The sequence below is a fragment of the Eumetopias jubatus genome, unplaced genomic scaffold (genome assembly GCF_037043125.1).
Source record: "Eumetopias jubatus isolate StellerSeaLion01/CBP00866 unplaced genomic scaffold, mEumJub1_p1.0 scaffold_10, whole genome shotgun sequence".
NCBI lineage: Eukaryota > Metazoa > Chordata > Mammalia > Carnivora > Otariidae > Eumetopias > Eumetopias jubatus.
In genome coordinates, this window is record NW_028274816.1 from 101,779,964 (window position 1) to 101,802,602 (window position 22,639).

General features: G+C 42.9%; 1 protein-coding gene across 10 annotated transcripts in view; it reads right to left on the reverse strand.

The window, feature by feature from the left end:
- The window catches only part of ATP6V0A1 (ATPase H+ transporting V0 subunit a1), a 61,722-nt gene that overhangs the window by 9,518 nt on the left and 29,565 nt on the right, over window positions 1-22,639 (reverse strand). For 9 of the 10 annotated variants that reach the window (XM_028093974.2, XM_028093973.2, XM_028093978.2 and 6 more), the window contains 11 exons: window positions 21,320-21,402; window positions 20,575-20,668; window positions 16,654-16,866; window positions 15,270-15,420; window positions 14,228-14,367; window positions 13,731-13,888; window positions 13,010-13,100; window positions 8,964-9,082; window positions 8,070-8,286; window positions 7,587-7,694; window positions 2,712-2,819 (listed from right to left, as the gene is read on the reverse strand). In XM_028093974.2, coding sequence (XP_027949775.1) covers window positions 2,712-2,819; window positions 7,587-7,694; window positions 8,070-8,286; window positions 8,964-9,082; window positions 13,010-13,100; window positions 13,731-13,888; window positions 14,228-14,367; window positions 15,270-15,420; window positions 16,654-16,866; window positions 20,575-20,668; window positions 21,320-21,402 — 1,482 coding nt within the window. Of the gene's footprint in view, window positions 1-2,711; window positions 2,820-6,083; window positions 6,200-7,586; window positions 7,695-8,069; window positions 8,287-8,963; window positions 9,083-13,009; window positions 13,101-13,730; window positions 13,889-14,227; window positions 14,368-15,269; window positions 15,421-16,653; window positions 16,867-20,574; window positions 20,669-21,319; window positions 21,403-22,639 lie in introns of all 10 variants that reach the window. The other variant, XM_088028263.1, reaches the window with a different exon arrangement.

Below are 22,639 nucleotides of genomic sequence, written 5' to 3' on the forward strand. Positions count from 1 at the left end.
GTGAGCGGGATGACTGAATGGAGGATGGGTGAGTGGGATGAATGAAAACATGGATGGATGGAATGAGTACACGGATGGACGGGTGGGAAGACCAACCTGGTGAGATGACACAGTAAGGAGAGGTGCCACTGACCCTTGCTGAATGGTTACAGCCTTTAAAGATTTCCCGGACGATCAACTGGCCTGGCTCTAGTTTGCAACTGGACTTAGCGCTCCCCAGGGAGAAGGACTACTGCTTCCACCAGGCTGGAATAGTGGCCTACATGGGGCAAAGAGGTTTTCACAGCCAAGCAAAAAGGGGAAGTTCTCGAAGAAGTAGGCTGGACTTAAAAAAAAAATTTTGTTTGAAATCTTTAAATAATTCTAACAGTTAATCTAAATCTGGCTGTGGAGAACTAGACTGTACATGTGCCTAATAAAGATAAAATGTCATTATTATTTAGGAAGCCACGGGAAGCTGAACCCTTGAGGGAGCTGAGGGGCCAGAGACTAGGGAGGCTGAATTACAGTCTGTCTCGCGTTGTTGTCCAAAGACCCTGGGACATGGCTTACAAATGAGGACCATTCTGATGATGACCATGGCATTGGGTGCTCAACTAGGAAGACACTTAGAAAGAACAGTGTAATGTTGGGGGCTGTGTTACTGGGAGAGGGCCGGGCTCCTCACTAACAGGGAACACACTCCTAGCCAGCCCTTCCAGGCAGCTCAACCAGTGACTATGCTCAGATGAGCAGCTCACAGGAACACAGAGGCTCCTGGATGCCAGCAAAAGAGCCTCTCCAGCCTTCAGGAAGACCGAGCACGGTCTGTTTTTACACAGAACAGCATAGGTTTTCCCGTTCCCATCCCACTGCCCCTTTAGAGAGGACCAGGAGAGCCAGGAAAGGGAAGGATTCATGGGTCTGGGTATTTTAGAGAAAAGTTTTGGGGAAAGATGCAAACAGTGCAGCAAGGCCTTTAAAAAACCCAATTTAAAATTCGTGTATTGCTAAATGAATTACTGCTGAGCTAGAAGGCCTCCTATTCCAAATGTGGCCTGAATAGCCAACTTTGTTTCTATTATCTGGTATAATATGAACTCCTGTCATGCAGATGGGATTTTTTCTGGCATACATTGGAGAGGCAAAGCCTTCTTTTTGAAAGCTGTCTCCCTCCCACCTGGGTCACAGGGAGGTAGATGTGACCCCAAGTGAGGGCCCAGCAAGTCTCCTTTCAAGCATCATCAAGCTGACAAGGACACTAGGAAGAGGGTAGCTGCATCTCAGACAGGGAGGAAGGGTGAGCTCTACTCACAAGCTCTCCGAGGAGCAAGGAGGAAACAGCTACTCCCAGCGGCAGAGCTACCATACCAGATATAACACCACAGGAGAGGAAAGCAAAGACCACTGGGATTTAACCCCCAAGGGGGTCACTTCAAGAATGCCAAAGCAGACATTACTTGTAGCTCTTTTCAAACCATTCTCAGAGGTATTAGATCAGCAAAGTCAATGAAACAAAGACAGAGGTGACCGACATGAGATGCAGTTAATGGAGATGAGCTTTTTCAGAACACAGGTTCACAAACTGGTTAGAAATGGCCAGTGAGATGCGGGATGCGCGGGTGTCATGTGTGGGCCCCCGGTTGCAGCAGGGTCAGCAGACTGATCACAAGGATGGCAAAGAGAAGCCCCAGATAAACATGAAGGCAAAGCCAGCTTGTTTCTTACCACTTCATCCTCGGTAGGCTTGTAAACACAAATTTACACTTAGTGGGAAGCCATGCCACACAGTCACAAGTCACGAGCACAAGGTTATTGACTGTTTCTTGGGAAAACTGTTAATGTTAAATGGGCCTCATGTGTTGGAGGCAGGCCTCCTCAGTATACACAGAAAGCAAACCCAGTGGGATTTAGAGCATTAAGATACATATTTTTTTAAAGGCACCCCAACCCTTATAATTTCTTTTTTAAAATGTCATACACATAGGGGACATGGTCAGTCAGACTGAAAAGTTCAGTCACCTGGGTCCACAACTCCTATTCTATTTGCTTCAAAAAGAATATAACAACAACAAAAAAGAATAAAATGAATAGATGACATTCAAAAGTTCAGTTCAGAGGCTTTGTGGTGTGAGTGGTCAGGCAAGGAGACTGGATTTTTAAAAATCAGCTTGGAGGTGGTGGTTTAAGGAAAAGTCTGATTTGATCTTACTACTTTTCACTCTCCCTGTAAAAAGTAGGCAAATAACATTTTTAAAAAGCTCAAATAATGTATCTGCAACAGGAGCACATTAGTGGGACAAGACTTTAAAAAGCACCCGCGGTTACAGTTCCAACTGGAACCATTCCTGGAAGGGGCAAGGGATGAAGAAGCTGCCCTGAGGGGGCTGTGTTTCTGGTAACAAGAGCGGGGAAGCCTGGGCCCACTCTGCCCTTGGTCCCCAGGAGCACAGTCAGTCACTGAGATTGGCATGCAGAGTACTGTGGGCAACTCAGAATTCAACGAGTTGGGACAAGGGAACACAAGTGCCGTGGGAACCACAGGAGGCACCTGGAGTTCACAGCAGGCCCGCTGGAAAAAGCTGTGCTGCCCAAAGAGGCCCAGAAGGTAGGCTGATCACTAGTATTAGCATTTTCATTTTTCAAGAAGACTGGAGGGAGGCCATTTCCGCACACAAGACGAGGGCTGACCCACAGGAGAAGGAGAGGAAGCCCACGCCACTGGATCTTACCTCTTCCGTGTCCTCTGAATGGGTGGAGAGCTGGTCATGCTGAATAATCTCAGCATCCTCCTCTGTCGGTCCGTTGCCCACCCTGATCCCACCAAAGTTGAGAGTTCCCTACACAGATGAACAGAAAGAGTAGAATTTGCCTGGGCTTTAATGTGACATTCTGTGAGGTGGGGAAGGGCGATGGTTAGTGCATACAAACCTCAGAAAAGCATATATTCTAACAACAAAATCAAAACCCGCTGATCCAACAGCTAAGTAAACACAAACTACTGTCCCCGCCCCAACCACCACCAGCCCAGCCCCAGCCCCTGCATTTACTACCTCATTCTGATCAGTTCTGCCTGCCACACCAGGACGCACCGACCTGGCCTCAGTCAAGGCTAACTGAGATGCCTGCTTGAACAAAAAGCTTCATATGAACAGACTCTTACAATGACTGTAACTCTATCTGTAAAGCTGTCAGTGCTCTAAGTTTTTCTAGAACTCAAGATCAGACTTTCTAAGAGGGAGGGAAGCCAAATGACAATGGTGACTATAACCCGGTCAGATACACTTTCAACTGGAACCCAAGAGTTCCAGCAACCTCTCCCAGAAGCGGACCGGGTCTCTGCCCAGGAACAAAGGACTTCCTAAATCAGGGAAGGGAAAAAAAGCTTAATGTGCATCAGCCTGTGGCTAGAGAATATGGAGTTTAAAAAAAAAAAAAAAGAAAGAAAGAAAAAGAAAAAGGCTCCTTTCCTTCAGTGGAGGACTCTGGAGTGTTAAAACAACTTTTTTACAGGCCTGTGGGCAGATGGTGATTAGGTGCTTGCTTCTTCCCGTTTCCCAGGCATTGTGTTCAATGGGTCCCCCAGAACCAGAATTTCTAAGTCAATCTGACTTGGAAAAGCTTGGCTTAATTGAGGCAAAAGGACTCTTTGAGTGCAAAAACCAGGCAGAACTGGGGTGAAGTCAGACAAATAGCAATGAGTGCTAATCTGCCAGAGGGAAAAGGAGCTAAAGAAACAGCCCCTAGGCCCACTTCTTGTGGTTTCTGATCAGGAAGCCCAAAGGAGGCAAGAGTTTAAAAACTGCTCTCCTGCAAAACAGCCTTCTGGGCAGCAGTACACGATGTGCCAACAGGTTTGGTCAAGTGCCCTGGGGTCCCCACTCACAGCTTCACCTTTTGGTGTGCACCTTTTACCACAGCTTATGGACTACCAGAACTCAGTGTCTGGGCAAAGTCTCTCTCTCCTTGTAGTCGGGGTTCTCCCGTGCTGGTCAGAGAACCAGCTGCATCAGAATCACCGTGAAATTAAATAGAGATTCTCAAATGCTACCTCCAGAAATTATACATTTAGCAGGTCTGGAGTGGGGCCTAGGAAATCTATGTTTAAAAAAATATTTCCCCAAGTACAAACTATATAATCATTTTTACTATCAAAATTGAAAATGTAAGCACACACAAAAAACGCAAGTACCCTTTGAGACTCAGCAGTCCCACTGCTGGGAACATCTATGTTTATGAAATTTTATCAAGGTACACGGACTACGATATTCCCTGCATTCGTATCTGTAATAGCAAAGAACTGGGAACAACCAACACATCCATCAACAAGAGAGTGATTACACAATTTTAGCATATCCAACAGAATGTTCTATGGAATACTAGACAACTATAAAAGAGTGAAACAATCTCCCAGGATACACTAAAAATTTTAAAACCTAATAAATCAAGGGGCAGAAGACTCAGTTTAAAACACAATTCCTAGTGTGTTTTAAACACATATACGTATACATGTACAAACATATATACATATGTATATTAATGGATAATAGATATATGCAGAAAAAATTTGGAAGCAAAATTCCCTTGCCTTTGAGCAGGAGAAGGGGCCTGGGGAGAGGGGGGCTTTCTCTTTCTGTATTACTTGCATTCTCTAACCTATTGCTTTAATTTTACCTTCTTGTGTTTTTGTTTTAGTACGGTTTTAGTAGCCCCAACGTGGGGTTTGAACTCACAACCCTGAGATCAAGACATGAGCTGAGATCAAGAGCCAGACGCTTAACCGACTGAGCCACCCAGGTGTCCCCTAATTTTACTTTTTAATGTCAGTAGGGGATTGCCTAGGTCATGGAATTAGGGACCATCTCTATCATTTCTTCTTTTGTTTTAATACCCTAAGAAACAAACAAATTTAAAGTTTACCAGGTGATTTTGATGTGTAGTCAGATTCGGGAAGCCCTGAGACCCTGGACACCTCCAGGTCATGTGAACCTTACACCTGACAACCCTCAGAAGGTGGACTGCAAGTACAACAAAGGTCACTGTTGACAGGAGAGGACCCCAGAGTACCCTGACATGGGTTACAGGGTCCAAGTAGCCTTCAGGCTTTAAGGCTCCCAAAACAGAAGGTCATTTCTGAAGCTTTCCCCAACCAGCAGAGGGGCAGACAGGTAAATCACCTCCCCAGGCAGACACTAACAAGTTGTCCCTTCAGGACACAGGACATGAGAGTTATAGGTAGGGGGGAAGAGACATACATCAGCAGAAAAAAGAAAAGAAAAAAGTAAACTGTGATACACCACTTATAGACAACCAAGAGGACACAGAACAGAACAAACACAGATCAATGATCGTATCCTCAGCCCTTAGGGTCAAGAATCCAGGACCCTTGTTGTAAAATGACCATTCTGATGCCTTCAGGCTGCTCTCTAAAACCAGATATTTCGCTAAAGAACCAGTGGGGCGAAGAAGATCCCATGAATGTGCAGCTTTCCAGACTGGGGACATTTAATTTGGGTAGTGTCACAGAAGAGGATACCAGAGTTAAAAGCATCAAGACTGATGCATCAGAAGCATAAATATGCCAAGACTAGGAAAAAGAAGAGCACTGGGAAAGGATGTCGATAATGGGATAGTATGTGCTTTGTGGGCTTTTTTTTTTTTCTAATTTCTCATAGGAAAGGAGAGAGTAAGTCCCTATTTGAACATAATTAAAAGCAGCAACATTAAATTATCTTCTGATCCAAAATGTCAGCCCTTTTAGACTCGTTCTAGAAGGATGATTATGGCAGGTTTCTAAGTTTAAAATGATCAGAAACACCTAATGAAGGAAATGGTCATCCATCTAAATATTTCATTTTCTTTTAAAGGAGTATGATGGCACTAGATCACACTAGTAACATGTGTGATCACTGCTGGTGAGATTTTAAAAATCTTATTGATTACCTAGAATAGACTGGGCTAAGTCGGTAATAGTGCAGTAAAAGAGTTTGGTTAAAAGATGTTTCTAAGGGCAAATATTGAAATGCTTAACATTCAAAGTGCTGTTGCTGAATTATGAGTTGGTATTTAAAGAAGGAAAGATCCAAACAGATGACTTTGCTTACTGCATCAGATGCAGACGGCACATGGGACCCACGCAGACTGGAGGTCTCAGTGGAGCAGCTGAGGACAGGAGGGCTTCTGAGTCTCTCACAACAGAGTAGACATGTATAAGGCCCCACTGGCAGGAGAGAAAGTCATAGCTAAAATGGACCAAATGTCCATGCATCCCTCCAAAGCAGAAGTTTAAAGAGCAGGGAAATTAATTCAAAAATCACAGGAATGTTCTCACTCCATGCTGAAAAATCATCTAATATATGGTTACAAAAGACAGACATGAAAGTGGATGAATCCAAGAGCTGCCATCTTGGATTAAGATGATGGGATTCTGAGAGGGTACAACAGTCACTCTGCTTCCATAGACATGACTGTACTTACAGTTTTTAATAGAAACTTAGTAGACCAATGGTAAAGATGACATTAGAATCTATTCATAAGAGGTGGAAATCTTTTGTCATCGTCTTAATGAGTAACAAGGATGTACTTCCCAAGAGCTCACATGTCCCATGCTCTCGATATAACTGAAAAGAGTTCTGCTGCACTGTTTGCCACCTCTTTACACAAAATGTGATGGTTTGTCAGTTTTAGTTCACTCACTGTTGCAGCCGCTGCTGCCTCTAGTCCCTGCTGGCTCGGGGTTGAGCTGACTGGGGCCTCCACAGGCTGCCCTTCCTGATAGTGAATGGAAGAGAAGAGGAAGGGAGAAAGAAACAAAAGAGGGAGTGAGGGGAGAGACGGATGGAGGGTACATGGAAGGATGAAGATGGTCAGAAAAGGGAGAAGGAGGGTCTTGTAACTCAGCTGCTCTCAAAAAGGAATCATAATCTAACAGCCGTATGAGAGTCATGCACTAAGATCTTTTGGGCTTTACTAGCGAGTGTGGTAAGTAAGCATTATTGCACAGCCAGAAATGAAAATTTGGCAACTTAAGTGTGTGTGTGTGTGTGTGTGTGGTATTCATAAGCACACATACATTAAGTAAACACAAGTGTATGTGCTGCTTTTTCAAAAGAAAAAAAAATCAATGTTCTTTAAACCAAATCTTTTTTCCGGATGTCTTGATTGGTGAAAGTATCATGGTCTCATTTTAAAAGAAAATGTCTCAGCGTCAGCCCTGTGGTTGCCCAGGCAAACCACACGAGTGGGTTCATCCACCTGCAGCTCTTGCAGCCCTGATTTGGCTGACGCTGCATCTAGGCAGGCCCAGACCTGGATTGTGCTAAGCACAGCATGAGCAAAGCATGACCATGAAAGATAAAAACTTATGACTTGTTTCCTCTACCTGAGCTACTCAAAACTGAATCCAGATGTTCGAACAGCAAGTACATGGGTTTTTTTGTTTTTTGTTTTTTTAAGTTTCAGCAGGTCCAGTGCTCATGCTGGGATATGACACAAGTGCATTTTAAGAGCGTATAGACTTATACACGATTCATTATATCTGGTGAAGAATTGCCTTGATCTCAAGGAAAAAAAAATTTAGTGACTTTCAGCAATAAAAGTACACCCACCAAATGCTTCCTCCTCAAATATTGATGGCGAAGGACCAGTGGTTTAAATAGTAGCATCCAAGGTACACACAGTAGCGCAACCACTACCAGGAAACACTGAATTCCTTTCTACAAAGTAAGGACAAGGCACACCACATTAATCAAACATGCAGTTTCCAACTCCAGCACAAATTGCCCCCACACAGTACTTTCTTACTGATCTAGGAATAACACTATCTAGCTTCTCAAAATAATTAGAAGATGTTGTGGCAAAGCCCAGGAATTGTCTCACAGGATGGGAGTTATAAATTCTACCCTTTGTGGACACAGGAGTTAATTAGATTCTCCGAAGCTAAGGAGAATGGGCTGAATTTAGGTCTGATGTATGGGCTGAAAACTAATACCACAGAAAGAGATTTTTAAAGGCTTTTCCAGAGTCACAGAAATATCCGGCTTCCTGATCTAGGGTAACCACCTAGACAATCCACCTCCAAGTTGACGCACCTGTCCGGAATACAGCATCGAATTACTAGAGTCCCCGTAGGAAAAAAGAAACATGTTTATGAAATGGATCAGAAGGCTTGGTGCTTTCTCAGATGTATTAGCATTATAGGCTGTCCACTTGTAAAATATAAGGATAACCAAGTAGCCAAACAAAGAGGTCATGAAGATTATTTCAGGAATAAATCCAAAGTAGATATTCAGGGGCTTCTTGAAATAGCTAAAAAGGAAGAGAGAAAAAAAAGTGTTAAAGGTGAATAGACCCAGGGGCGCCTGGCTGGCTCAGTCAGTGGAGCCTGGGACTCTTGCTCTCAGGGCTGTATATTCAGGTCCCACGATGGGCATAGAGCTTACTTAAAAAAAAAAAAAAATGGTGAGCAGACCCAGGGACACCCTTACATTGAATGGAGTACTTACTAGATTTCCTACCTACAGCTCCCTCAATTCTGTCTTTATCACTTTAAGAAGTAACAGCCAGAAGCACTGGAGGCCAAAAGAGACAAGCAGGATTAACCATGACTTTCAAACTTTTGGACCTTGAACATCTTGGTACCACCCCCACCAATCTTTTCCCATGAGAAAGAGATTGGAAAATATAGTACATTCTGGAACCACAGTTCATAATTTTATATGAGTTACAAATAAAAGAAAAAAGTAATTCACTAATTTTGATGAAAATGACAAGGTTTTTCAAAGATCTTTCCTGCAGTTGTGAATTGTTAAGGGACTAATATTAATTAAGCCTCATTTAAAAATATGAGATTTTTATAAAAGCACTTCTTTAACACAGAATAGGGTTCTGAGTTACTTATCCCTCCCCAAAGATGTCATGATTTCTTTAGGCAAAAGCATTACCTAAGCTACACATGTGCTTGTGACATAAACAGAGCAACTCACGTATGGTTGAAGAGGCTCAAAGTGACTCCAAACATCATGTGGATGATGCCTAGGATAACAGATGTCTTCATTTTAAAGGAGTTGAGAAAGGTCAGTTTATTGGTAGCAATGTTCCAGATCTGTCACAACCCAAGGAAACAAAAAGGCATTACAGAGTTCATGAATAGGATATTATTATTCACCTGTTTTTTTTTAAAGCAAGCTCTACGTCCAACATGGGGCTAAAATCACGACCCTGAGATCAAGAGTTGCATGCTCCACCAGCTGAGTGAGCCAGGCGCTCCTGTTCACCTATTTTTTAAAGCTTTTTTTTTAATTATGGAAAGTTCTAAACACAGATTTAAGTAGAAAGGACAGTATAACAAACTCACATTTACCTATGACCCAGGTGAACAATTACCTATTGACTCAAGGTCAATCTTATTTTATCATACAGACAACCTGCTCCCCACCTCCATATTATTTGGAAGCAAAGTCCAGATACCATATCATTTTAGCTGTAAAAATCTGACTCTTTTTTTTTTGAGAGAGCAAGCCCGCATGCTGGGGAGGAGGAGGAGAGGGTAGGGAGAAGAGCAGAGGGAGAGACAGAATCTTTTTTTTTTAAAGATTTTATTTATTTATTTGAGAGAGAGAGCATGAGAGAGAGCAGGAGCAGGGGGAAGGGCAGAGGCAGGGGGAGAAGCAGACTCTCTGCTGAGCAGGGAGCCCGATGCAGGACTCGATTCCAGGACCCAGGGATCACGACCTGAGCTGAAGGCAGATGCTTAACCGACTGAGCCACCCAGGCACCTGAGAGAGAATCTTAAGCAGGCTCCACGCCCAGCATGGACATGGGGCTCGATCTCATGACCCTGAGGTCATGACCTAAGCTGAAATCAAGAGCAGGACACTTAACTGCCTGAGCCACCCAGGTGCCACAGCCCCCCCCTTTTGGGTAAGGACTAATTTTTTTTAAAACATGACTACAATACTGTCATCACTCCACAATGCATTAATGACGATTCTTTAATATCATGAAACATATAGTCAGTACTTAAACTTCCCTGATTGTGCCCCAATTTTTTATTATTTATTTATTTTTAAAGATTTTATTTATTTATTTGAGAGAGAGCACAAGCCAGGGAGAGAGGCAGAGGGAGAGGGAGAAGCAGACTCCCCGCTGATCAGGAAGCCCAATGTGGGGCTCGATCCCAGGACCCTGGGATCATGACCTGAGCTGAAGGCAGATGCTTAACCGACTGAGCCACCCAGACACCCTGTGCCCCAATTTTTTAAAAACATAATTAATTTATTCAAAGTAGAGTCCAGATCAGGTCTCTACACTGACACAGCTCTTAAATATCTAATCTATAAATTCTCCCCCTACTCTCCCCTTTTTTATTCCTTACAAAATATTTGAAGAAACTTGGACATTTATTTTGTAGATGTTCCCACAGTCATTGTTTTACTGATCATATCCCCATGGTGCTGTCATTCCATCTATTTTTATTTTTTTTAATTTTACTTATTTATTTGGAAAATAATAATCTATCTGAAACAGGAAAAAGGTAAGAAAAAGAAGAAATGTAAAATTTTAGCCTGAAGGATAAACGAGTTGTGAGGAAACACCTGGAGCTCAATATATTACTCTCCCCTGGTGCTGGAGTTTTACAGTCCTGTGGGATCCATAAGCTTGTCATCCACCTGTTCTTCTAGTTTGTCTTCTTGTGGGAGTTCCATCTATTTTTATTTTATTTTTTTAAAGATTTCTTATTAATTTGACAGAGAGAGACACAGCGAGAGAGGGAACACAAGCAGGGGGAGCGGGAGAGGGAGAAGCAGACTCCTGCTGAGCAAGGAGCCCGATGCGGGGCTCGAACCCAGGACCCTGGGACCATGACCTGAGCCGAAGGCAGACGCTTAACGACTGAGCCACCCAGGCGCCCCTCCATCTATTTTTAAATATTAGTTGCCTTAAGCTTTGTCACCTGGGCCTGGACATCTGTAATATTTTCCATAGTTCTTCTGCCCCTACTTGACCATCACATTATGTTTCCTAAATCAATGCCTCTGATGTGGTCACTTCCCTGTGCCCAAACCTACCCTGCACCGCCCCCCCCGCCGCCGTCTTCTTTAGGATAAAGTTTAAACTCAGGAGCATGATAAGCCAGGTCTTCCACCGGCTAGCCTGGCATCATTTTTTCTGAAACAACATCCTTCTGAGGAGCTCATCCTTTGTGACTTCTAACCTGACAACTTGTGACTGTTTCTCTCTCAGCCCCAGTCTCCCCTGATACTCAGTTCTACAGGTCCAACTGCCTGATGGACATTTATACCTGTGCCTCCAACAGGCACTTCAAACTCAACACCTACCCTTAAGCATCAAATGAGATGTACACAAAACAACAAAACAAAACCAGAAAACTTTCTGTTAACTGAAGAACACTATATAAAGTTACCTAACATTATTAGACTCTAAGCTACTTGAGGGCAGGAGCTACAAGTTAAATTACATGTTTCCCCCAGCGAGCACTATGCCTGCACACAACAGAGATTCAGTAAACATTTGTTAAATGCTTATGTGAAATGTTATTCAACCTCTCCAAGCCTTGGTCTCCTTATCTGTATGACATGGATAGCGGTTTCAGGGGAAATCAAAACTGTTTCAGGGACGGGGCGCGTGGGTGGCTCAGTTGGTTAAGCGACTGCCTTCGCTCAGGTTCATGATCCTGGAGTCCTGGGATCGAGTCCCACATCGGGCTCCTTGCTCAGCGGGGAGTCTGCTTCTCCCTCTGACCCTCCCCCTTCTCATGTGCTCTCTCTCTCTTTCTCTCTCTTTCAAATAAATAAATAAAATCTTAAAAAAAAAACTCTTTCAGGGGAAATCAGATGTGCTGAGGGCAGAGTACAGAGCACAGTGCTTGGCCCACAGTGACCATTTCACTAACATTTGCTTTTATAATAATCAAAATGAGTAACTTTGCATCTCCCCACCTCTATGCTTTTGCACACACTTCTCACCTGTTAACAATCTGAAATTAATGCCCATTTTTAAAAGAAACCTTGATCTTTCTGGCCCATAATGATCTGTTTTTCCTCTGGAATTCTGTATTCCTTCCTGTCGAATGCTCATTCTTAAATTCCTCCCCCTATCCTCCTTTAAGCACACAATACAAAAGATCTGATCACAATTTGCCCACTTTTTTTTTAATTCTGGGAAAAGTTTCTGTAAGTATATAAAGATTAAAATGGAAATCTAAAAATCCATAGGAAAGAACTGCTTCTGCTTTGTTAAAATATCTGCTAAAAACAAAACCCAAAATAAGTTAAACAGAAATAAACTGGGAAGGAGTCTTAAAAGTCAATCTTCCCAGGGTCAAACTTATTAGGCATCTCTGAAATAAGCAGTGTGGGAAAAATTATTCAGCTACCTAAGGCACTTGGGTTTCTTATGTTTTGGAAGTACTCTAGACAGACACACAAGGGCTCTCCAAAAATACTGCAACTGAAAACCAAATAACTCTTTAATTTAATTCTCTCACTTCAGGGTTGCATTTTATTTAAAAAAAATTTTTTTTTAAAGATTTTATTTATTTATTCATGAGAGACAGAGGGGGGGGAGAGAGAGAGAGAAAGAGAGAAGCAGAGAGAGAAGCAGGCTCCCAAGGAGCAGGGAGCCCGATGCGGGACTCAATCCCAGGACCCCGGGATCATGACCCAAGCTGAAGGCAGACGCTTAACCATCTGAGCCACCCAGGCGCCCTCAGGGTTGCATTTTAAAAATCTGGTGTTAGGGGCACCTGGGTGGCTCAGCTGGTTGGGCATCCGACTCTTGGTTTTGGCTCAGGTCATGATCTCGGAGTCCTGGGATCAAGCCCTACAATGGGCTCTGTGCTCAGTGCAGAGTCTGCTTGGGATTCTTTCCCTCTTCCTCTCCTTGCCCCTCTGCCCTTCCCCCTACATGCCACGTGTGCATGGGCTCGCTCACTCTCTCAAATAAATAAATAAAATCTTAAAAAAAAAAAAATCTGGTGTTAGACATAATAGGAAAGAAGAGCTCTTACTGGATCGATGCCAAAAGGGTATGGTCCACCAAAAACTCCAGGGACAGACGGGTTCAACTGCAGAACAGGGTTCCCCCGAAGCGTCTCCTCCCTACCATGTTAGAAGAAAAGTTCCATTTGTTTTTATCAAGAGAGGGAAACTGCTGGGGTCCAAAACTGATCCTAAAAGAAACTACTACAGCTGTCTTGTCTCTTCAATAAAAGAGGAAGGACTAGCATCTGAGAATGAAAAGGGATCAGAAATAACAAAAGACCAAAACAAACACACCTACACAACTAAGTAGGGAATTTGGGGAATCTGCTTTTAATTTACAAAAAGAAACAATGTGCCTAAATTTACAGTCTCAGTTTCCTTCCTCCTTCCTTCCTTTTTTCTTTCTCTCTTTCTTTCTTTTTTTTCTTAAGTAGGCTCCACACCCAGCATGGAGCCCAATATAGGGCTTGAACTCACGACCCCAAGATCAAGACCTGAGCTGAGATCAATAGTCAGATGCTTAACTGACTGGCCACCCAGGCGCCCCAGGCACTCAGTTTCTTGATAGCGCTGAAGGAATCACAAACATTTGCCAGGCTGGGGCACAAATAAGAAGGGACACTGCATTCTTCTGAAACAGAGACGCTGCCAGCCACTTCCTAAAGAAGTATAAGTTTATCTCTTGTCTGGAAAATCAGAGCTGAACAGGAAAGGAATAACCTGACTTTTAGCTTCTTCGCAACTTACGTCCAATTATATAAAGTGAACATTGGCCGTACGCTCCAGGATGACCCGAAGATATTAAGAGACTTGGAAAAGCAATCATTGTAGATGAGGCCAGTGTAGATGGAAAACACACCCATCAACAGAATAATGTACCGGCCGCTGAACACGGTGCTAAACATCTGGGAACCAGAAGAAAGAAGTCAATGAAACGTACTCCCTGTGGCTCAACACTATTGTTGTGACAACATTATTGAGAATATATGACCATTCTTCTCACACTAATTTACCCCACAGCCCAGGTCAGAGAACTTAAAGGCCAAAATACAATGCTAACAGGAAATGACTTTCACAGCACATGACCGCTTTAGAGTTAAAATGAATATAACTTCTCTACTCTTGAAACAGCCTCTGTAACTTCTCTATAAATTCATGGATAGAAGACTTCCAGATCCTAATTTTATAATGAATGCTTGAGAAATTACAAAGTTTCAGTCCAACACACATGGAACAAACATTACCTCATTCTCATTCTTCTGAGAGAGGATCCGGCTCTCCCTCAATACCATCCATACAGCAAAAAGGGTCATCAAAATACCATGGCCAAAGTCCCCAAACATCACAGCAAACAGGAAAGGGAAAGTGATGATGGTATAGGGAGCTATAAAGAAACCAGAGGAAAAAAACAAAGTACAGAAAACCGCAACCACGCAGCAGATCACATTCCTCCTCATACTCTAAGATCAGTACGAGGGGACTTATTCCCTAGCTGTTGGTCAAATAGACTCCCAGAGAAAACCTTCCATGGCAGGATCTGCACGTCCTCACAAAGCAGCTCTGATGGGATCTGGGCTACTGCTAGCATTTTAAGCAAAGAACACAGAGAGTGAAAGTTTTGTCCCTAGCCCTGGCTGGGCACTTCCTTTGTTCTTTGATTCCTTTTCTCTAAGCCCTGGAACACTGCTCCTTTGACAGGCTAGCTTTCTTCTCTTGTGCAGCAACCACTTCTCAGCTGAAAAAAGCTCCCAGGTAAGTGGGAGAAAGCCCAGACTCAGAGCAAAGCCAGTCCTGCAGAAGACCAGAAGACTCTAGCTAAAAACAAATTCTCAGACTCTTGATTTAATAATTAACTCTCCTGTTTTTGCTTTGTGAAACCTGCTTTGTGTCTAAAATGGTCAATAATTGCTATATTTTCTCTGTCTAACCTGGAATAGGGAAGCCATTTAAAAATATCAGCAATCTTGGAAAAAAACTTTTTGCTTAAAGTATTCTGCTATGTGCTAGAGAAAGCCAGGCGTTTCATAGTTGTGAGGATACACAAAAGAATCCAATCCACTGAGCTCACTCCTATAAAACCACCTCTCAAAGGAGTGCCACCTAGCTATAAACCTCCCTCCGTGTGTCAAAATGGGCACCTCCTTATAGGAATTACACTAGAGCTGAGGTCTTGACAACATCGTTAGTTTTATGCCAGCTACCCAAGAACATCTGAAGGGAGGCATTAGAAGAAACAAATAAACAAAAAATAAAACTTCTAGAGGGAGAAGATTCAAGTTTTTTTACCTGGATTTATCTCTCGGTAAGTTCCAATTCCGTAAGCATCTACTATGTTCTGAAAGCCATATGTGAACTTGTTCGTTTTGTTATAGGTTGGGGGCGTCTGATTTGTTTGCATCCTGTTCAGAATAGAGGGCACAGTGGAACCACTGTGTTCCTGGGAAACATTAAACACATATATCAAAATTAAATCATCCTAATTGTGGTGGTTACACAGATGTATATATTTATCAAAATTCATCAAACTATACATATAAAATAGGTGCATTTTATTTTATGTGAATTGCATCTCAATCTTGCCCAGTCTTTGGAGAAACTGGAGCTAGGTATAAAATCTGAAAGATTTAAAGTAAGTGTGAAAGAATATCCTCATGTTAGAAAATTCAATTCTAAAATGTGCAACCAAAGAAAACATGGAACTTCCTTGTCTGGAGACATCCTCATCTGCCTATCAAGAATATCGTTTTTCTTTCCTTTTATGGAGACAGCAGCGTTATCTTCTCAAACTTTAACTGCTAGACAGGACTGCCAGGGTTATCCCTCAGAAGCAGTCTGATGGGGGTGCCTGGGTGGCTCAGTCAGTTAAGCGTCTGTCTTTGGCTCAGGTCATGATCTCTGGGTCCTGGGATTGAGCCCTGCGTCAGGCTCCCTGCTCAGGCTCAGCTCCCTACTCCCTACCAAAGTAGTAACTAACTAAGCTTTAGTTACTCAGTGAGGTCTGCTTCTCCCTCTCCCTCTGCTCCTTCCCCGCCCCGCCCCCCCGCCTGCTTGTGCTCTCCCTCCCACCCTCTCTGTCAAATAAATAAATAAAATCTTAAAAAAAAAAAAAAGAATCAGTCTGAGGAGCAGAGAGAATGGATAAGGAAACTGATGTTCTGGTCAGGAGCTATTCTGAAGAATCATGGGTATATGACCCATGTCATTTTGTCTTTTTTTTTTAAGATTTATTTATTTATTTTGAGAGCTAGAGCGAGCGAGCGAGAGAGAGAGAGAGAGAGTGTGCACAAGCATGCACACATGAATGGGGGGAGGGGCACAGGGAGAGGGAAAGAGAGAACCTCAAGAAAACTCCATACTGAGTGTGGAGCCTGATGTGGGGCTGGATCTCACAACCCTGAGATCATAACTTGAGCCGAAATCAAGAGTCAGACACTCAACCGACTGAAGACTGAGCCACGTAGGCACCCAGTCATTTCATCTTTTTTGAACTGCAGTTTCCACATTTGGAAAACAAGGATACACAAAATGTACTGTTAGGAAACGAGAGGAGTACAAGATGAGTATATCCAAGAACTCTGAAAGTAAAAATGCCATAAAAATGTGATCAATTAATGTTACAGTGGGTGGGACGCACTCTTTCCCACTGCACTGCCAGCTGTGGGGTACTCACCGTGCCCCTCCTGAGCGCAAACTGGATGGAGTCAAGGTCGGTGACGGGGCACCAGACCTCTGCAATCAGGCACTTCTGGGTCACGTCGATGTTGCACAGGTTCAGGGTGTGGTAGATGGCCTTCATCTTCCGCACCTTGATGAACCAGACACGGATGTTCTTAGCGGCTGCCTGCAGGACCCTCTGGCGGTGATCCTCTGTTTGATTGAGAACCTTTTGGGAGAGAAAGGAACTAGGAGAGATCCTTCTACACCAGGCTTGGGTCTCAGGATATGAATGACAAAGAGGCACAGCTTTCTGAGAAGGGTTGCTAGGGATTTATTCTTCTTCTGACTAGAATGGTTTTTGCAGGGGGCAAATTACAAGAAATTAGAGCTTTAGTTACTAACATTCATTTTTCATTTGGCTTCAAGCTGAAGAGAAACCTGAGGAAATAGTTTTTAGTTCCTCTATATTTATCTTCCCACAAATCCACAGCTTACTTACCTGGGTCATTAAAGAGCAATGGCTTTCCATGTAGAGTCTGTAACTCAGACTCAAAGAAGTCAGCATCATAGGGCTGCGAGTTGACAAAATCCACACTTAAAAACAGTTAGCTGCAGAATGCTCTGAACATAAGCCAGCATCAGGGAATGATGGGAAAGAGGCAGTGCTGAACACCATCACCCGCCTATGCCAAGAGAGACTCCATGCCAGGGAACAAGGGACAGGAGACACTATGGGGTCAGAAGGACTCAAGGCCTTAGAGGAGATTAGACTGCCACATACCACTGTTATCGTGGGGCAGATAAGGCTTTATCTTTCTGTCAGGCTTCTTGGGGGAAAAAAAACGTTTCAGTGCTGATCCTTTGGAAACCAGTACACATTGCCCTCACAGTAATCACACTGCCAAGACTAGAGTGAAAGGAAGGGGCAGGGACACTTAACATTCTACTGCCTTGTTTATCACCATTTAAGATTTCAATAGCAGGAGAGGGGCTAAGCCAAAGGGCGAGCAACCCACCACTCATACTTCTGCATGAAAACTGACCTTAAATCTCCACATTTCCTTAAAGAAGAAAAGCTATGCACTAACCATTTTAGCACAAGGCGCCATCATACCTGGCTCATCAAGTCAATTCAGAAAAAAGTAGTAACTACTTTCTGAAGGGCAGTAGGTGGAGACCTCCATAGAGGTTTTAAAAAAAAAAAAGTATGCGGGGTGCCTGGATGGCTCAGTCGGTTAAGCGTCTGCCTTCGGCTCAGGTCATGATCCTGACGTCCTGGGATCAAGTCCCGCATCGGGCTCCCTGCTCTGCGGGGAGCCTGCTTCTCCCTCTCTCCCCACTTGCGCTCTCTCTCACTATCTCTGTCTCTCTCTCTCAAATAAATAAATAAAATCTAAAATAAATAAATTAATTAAATTAAATTAAAAAGACACATGCTAGAGGAACTTGTGCTCTATCTCTGTCTCTCTCAAATAAATAAATAATTAAATTAAATTAAATTAAATTAAATTAAAAAAAACACATGCTAGAGAAACTCTTGTATCACCTGAGAAGGAACAAAGTTATTTTCTCTCCTTCTGGCTGTTGACAATTTTACAACTACTATTCAAACTTCTGGAAGGATGGGGATAAACTTGTAAGTAATGCCCTATCTGCTTTTCTCTTTCCCCATCCCCCACCCCCCACATCTTACTCCTTGATATTCAATCCCTTTTAATTTTTTTATTTTTTTAAAAAGATTTTATTTATTTGACATAGCGAGAGAGAGCACAAGCAGGAGGAGCAGCAGAGGGAGAAGCAGGCTCCCCGCTGAACAAGGAGCCTGATGTGGGACTCGATCCCAAGATCCTGGGATCATGACCTGAGCCAAAGGCAGACACTTAATCGACTGAGCCAACCAGGCAACCCTTTTATTATTTTTTTAAAAGATTTTATTTTTAAGTAATCACCACATCCAACTTGGGGCTCGAACTCACAGCCCCGAGATCAAGATTTGCATGCTTGGGGCACCTGGGTGGCTCAGTCGTTAAGCGTCTACCTTCGGCTCAGGTCATGATCCCAGGGTCCTGGGATTGAGCTCCGCATCGGGCTCCCTGCTCAGCGAGAAGCCTGCTTCTTCCTCTCCCACTCCCCCTGCTTGTGTTCCCTCTCTTGATGTGTCTCTCTCTCTCTCTGTCAAATAAATAAATAAAATCTTAAAAAAAAAGAGTTGCATGCTCTACCGACTGAGCCAGCCAGGCACCCCTCAATCTCTTTTTAAAGTTTCAGTTCAGGGGCACCTGGGTGGCTCAGCTGTTAAGTGTCTGCCTTTGGCTCAGGTTGTGATCCCAGGGTCCTGGGATCCAGCCCGACATCAGGCTCCCTGCTCAGCGGGAAGCCTGCTTCTTCTTCTCCCACTCCCCCTGCTTGTGTTCCCTCTCTGGCTGTGCCTCTCTGTCAAATAAATAAATAAAATCGTAATAAATAAATAAATAAATAAATAATAAAGTTTCAGTTCATACAGCTGGGTATTTCAAAGATCAAATTCTGACCATATTGCCTGTGCCTTTTAAAAATCTACACATAAGTCTAGGAGGGGTAAGATAGCCCTAGAACCCAGAACATACTAACTGGCCTATCACCCATCAGCAGTTCTAAAAACTCTCTTCCCGTGGTTAAACAGGTAAGTGTATCTCTGAGGAGGTGGAAATAGGTCAAGTTGGTGGGTCATAGACAATGGGAGTTGGAGGGAAAGATGACAAAGGGAGTTGACATGGGAGTTACAACATATCTCTGACAATTTTGCCCCTGCTGGAAAGAACTGCCTTTGAGATTAAGTATAGTGGGCCGCCTTATCTGTAGGGGACACAACCCAAGACCCCCAGTGGGTGCCTAAAACCGTGAATAGTACCTAACTATATATAATACGTTTTTTTCTATACACGCATACCTATGATGAAGTTTAATTTAAAAATTAGGCACAGTAAGAAATTAACAATAATAGAATAATTATAACAATATGGTATAATAATAAAGTCATGTGAATATGGTCTCTCTCTTTCTAAATATCTTATTGTACCATACTCACCCTTCTTGTGAGGATGTGAGAGGATACAATGCCTATGTGAGATGAAGTGAGGTGAATGATGTAGGCATGTGATGCAGCGTTAGGCTACTATAACCTTTTGACATCATCAGGGGATCATGTTTAAGACCCACAGCTGACTGTGGGTAACTGAAACCTCAGAAGGCAAAATCGCAGATAAAGGGGTGTGGGGACTACTGTATGTTTTAATGTTTCAAGAGGGCAAACATCACATCCTTTCAACAGGGAACAAAGCTCCAACTGGTCACACTTTCCTTCCATGTACACCTCAATCATGACTCTGTCCTTAGGACCTCATGACAACCATGGAACGTATTAACCACACTGGTGATGTGGTAAAAATCTAATAGTCTCTTCTTGGGTACAAGACTTACAGTAGGACTCTCTGGCTAGACCGTGTGGTTAAGATCCGAGGTGACCAGAAGTTACACACCAAGCTGTTAAGAGTGGCTGCCTCTGGAGGGAGAGAGTGTGTGAGAGAGGGCAGAACTGACTTCACATGTACTTCTGTATTACTTGATTTTTTCCCTTAACTAACTATACTTTTTTACTCACAAAAAATACCTCAGACTCATGAAGAGGGAAACTGAATACTTGAAGCAACAACAATTTCAGATATATAGCATTCCCGTCATGTTTGAGGATGATTAACACTGTTACGCCATTTTTAACAGTTATTCCCTGAAACTTTTCCCCAGCTCCCAAGGGCACAAGTTACCCATGGACACTTCTTTTTTTGCATCCTGGCTGCTCTTGGTGCCTAATAAACTGTTAGTGTTTCAAGGAAGGGGAACGGTCTTCGATTATAGTATTTCACACACAAAAAAATTCCCTCCAGCCCTCTGGTACCATTTGGAGATCGTCAATCCTGGTATTAACTCCAGAAGCCATTTCCTTCCTCTCCTGTGGTGTCTCAGGACAGGGATAGAGTGATGCCCGGAACCTGGAACATACAGACACAGCCTGATGGACACTGAAGTTTCTTAACCTGTTCAATTTAAATAACCTCAGAAAGTAATCTTAATGTACCAGAAGGACCAAAACTAGAAGGATTAGCTCAGACTGGTGCACTGATCATTAATAAATACAAAATGTCCTATAGATTGAGCAGTAACATTTGTACTATCTTGACATTCTCTGCAGCTGCTGAATTCCCTTAGATTAAAATTTTAAAAACTCAATAACATAATAAAAAAATTTTTTAAACTCAGTAATACAAATCATATTGTAAATTACTTAAGAAAAATGGCACAGAAAAGAGATCTTATGGACAGAATTTCAGAAAAGTGAGCAGGCACAGCGCCTATGGCACACTGCTGGGTACACAAACCTATTGTCCTAGAACAATGTAGCATTTATAAACCACGAGTTCTAATTACTTTTTTCCAAAGAAAGGAAATTGCAGTTTTGACAGTACTTTTTTAAAAACGAACCTAGGTCATTTCTAATTATTTAAAATAGCCCTAATATTATTAAAAGATATATGCGCTGTGTCAAAGTAGACTAAAAGGGTTATTGTTTCACTATTCTATATTCTAAGACTTAATAGTTAGGCAGCCTGGCTGCACCCCTCAGGGAGGCACATTTCTCTTACCCTTCGCAGATCTTTTTGACTCTGTTTTTCAGCTGATCGCCTTGGAAGAAAATGATGAATACGGACTTGTGCACGTAGTCACCCTGGGCCCCAAACCCAAAACAGAGAATTCAGACTTCTGGCCTGGAAGAAAATTTCTTAAATACCCTACTGTCTTGGTGATATAGGAACAACGGGAGTCACTGAAGGATATGGCAACCCTGCACTTGAATTATCATACTCCATCCATTTAAGCTCTGTTATAAGAACATTTGCCCTGTAGTCTCTCATTCACACAAAAAACCTTAGATATTTGTTTTTAAACTCAACCATGAGCTGAACACAGACACGAAGATGATTCTCCTTGTAGCACCATATAGCCCTTTTTACCAATTCAACTTCAAACCTTACACTGCCCGAGTAAGGATGGAGGTGAGGAAAGGAAGCCGTTCCTGTTTGTTCTATGCTTAGAAGTTACCAGATAAAGGGGACTGAGGAACTATAAGGAAGTGAGGGTTTGGGAAGAGGGCTGATGTGGAATATCATGCTTCATGCTAAGTTTGATCTAAGGGGCAGGGAGGAGGAGGGCAATCTATTCCAAATACCAAGCTCACACATGAAGTCTGACACAAGGACTGTAGGGAAAGATCAGAAAAATTAGCTTAACTGGATGTTAACCAAGACTGCCTCTGGTTGCCTGTATTTTCTCATATTCCTAGAATTTTTATAATAAAAAACAAACTTTAGAAGGATAAAAGGAGATGAGGAATGAAGAAAATGAGGCAAAGAGCCTTAAATCCCTAAATTCTCCAGAATGGAGAATAAACTGGAGCACATTCCTTGTGCAGCCTCTCTACTGTAGCTATCCAGACCCCTTTCCTCAATTTGTTGATAAGATAATGTTTCCATTGCCCAGAAACTTGGCTGAATATTCCTGAGAACAGCTCCACATTAGGAGTCACTGCAGACTGCAATGTTCCCACAATGCGAGGACAGCCTCCGGTGGGTCCGCACAACTGCTCCTCTGGGGGCTCCCCGAACCCTAAGTGTCACCACTCTCCTCTTCAGGAGGATAAAAGGATAAAAGCCTCAGGTGCCCAGACCATTTCAGCTGCATGACCCACCCACTCTGAGAAGTCTCACAATCCGATCTCTCTTCATGGAGCAAAGGATATTAATATAAGAATATCCAAAAGATAATTTTCAACAGAAAATCCAAGCCCAGGCTTCCAAATATTACCAATACAAAAGTAAAGTAAATTTTTTTGCAGAACATTTCATCTGCCTTGCTTGTGATCCTTGAAATCAGGATTCACCATACTTAGTGTAGGTTGATGTTAA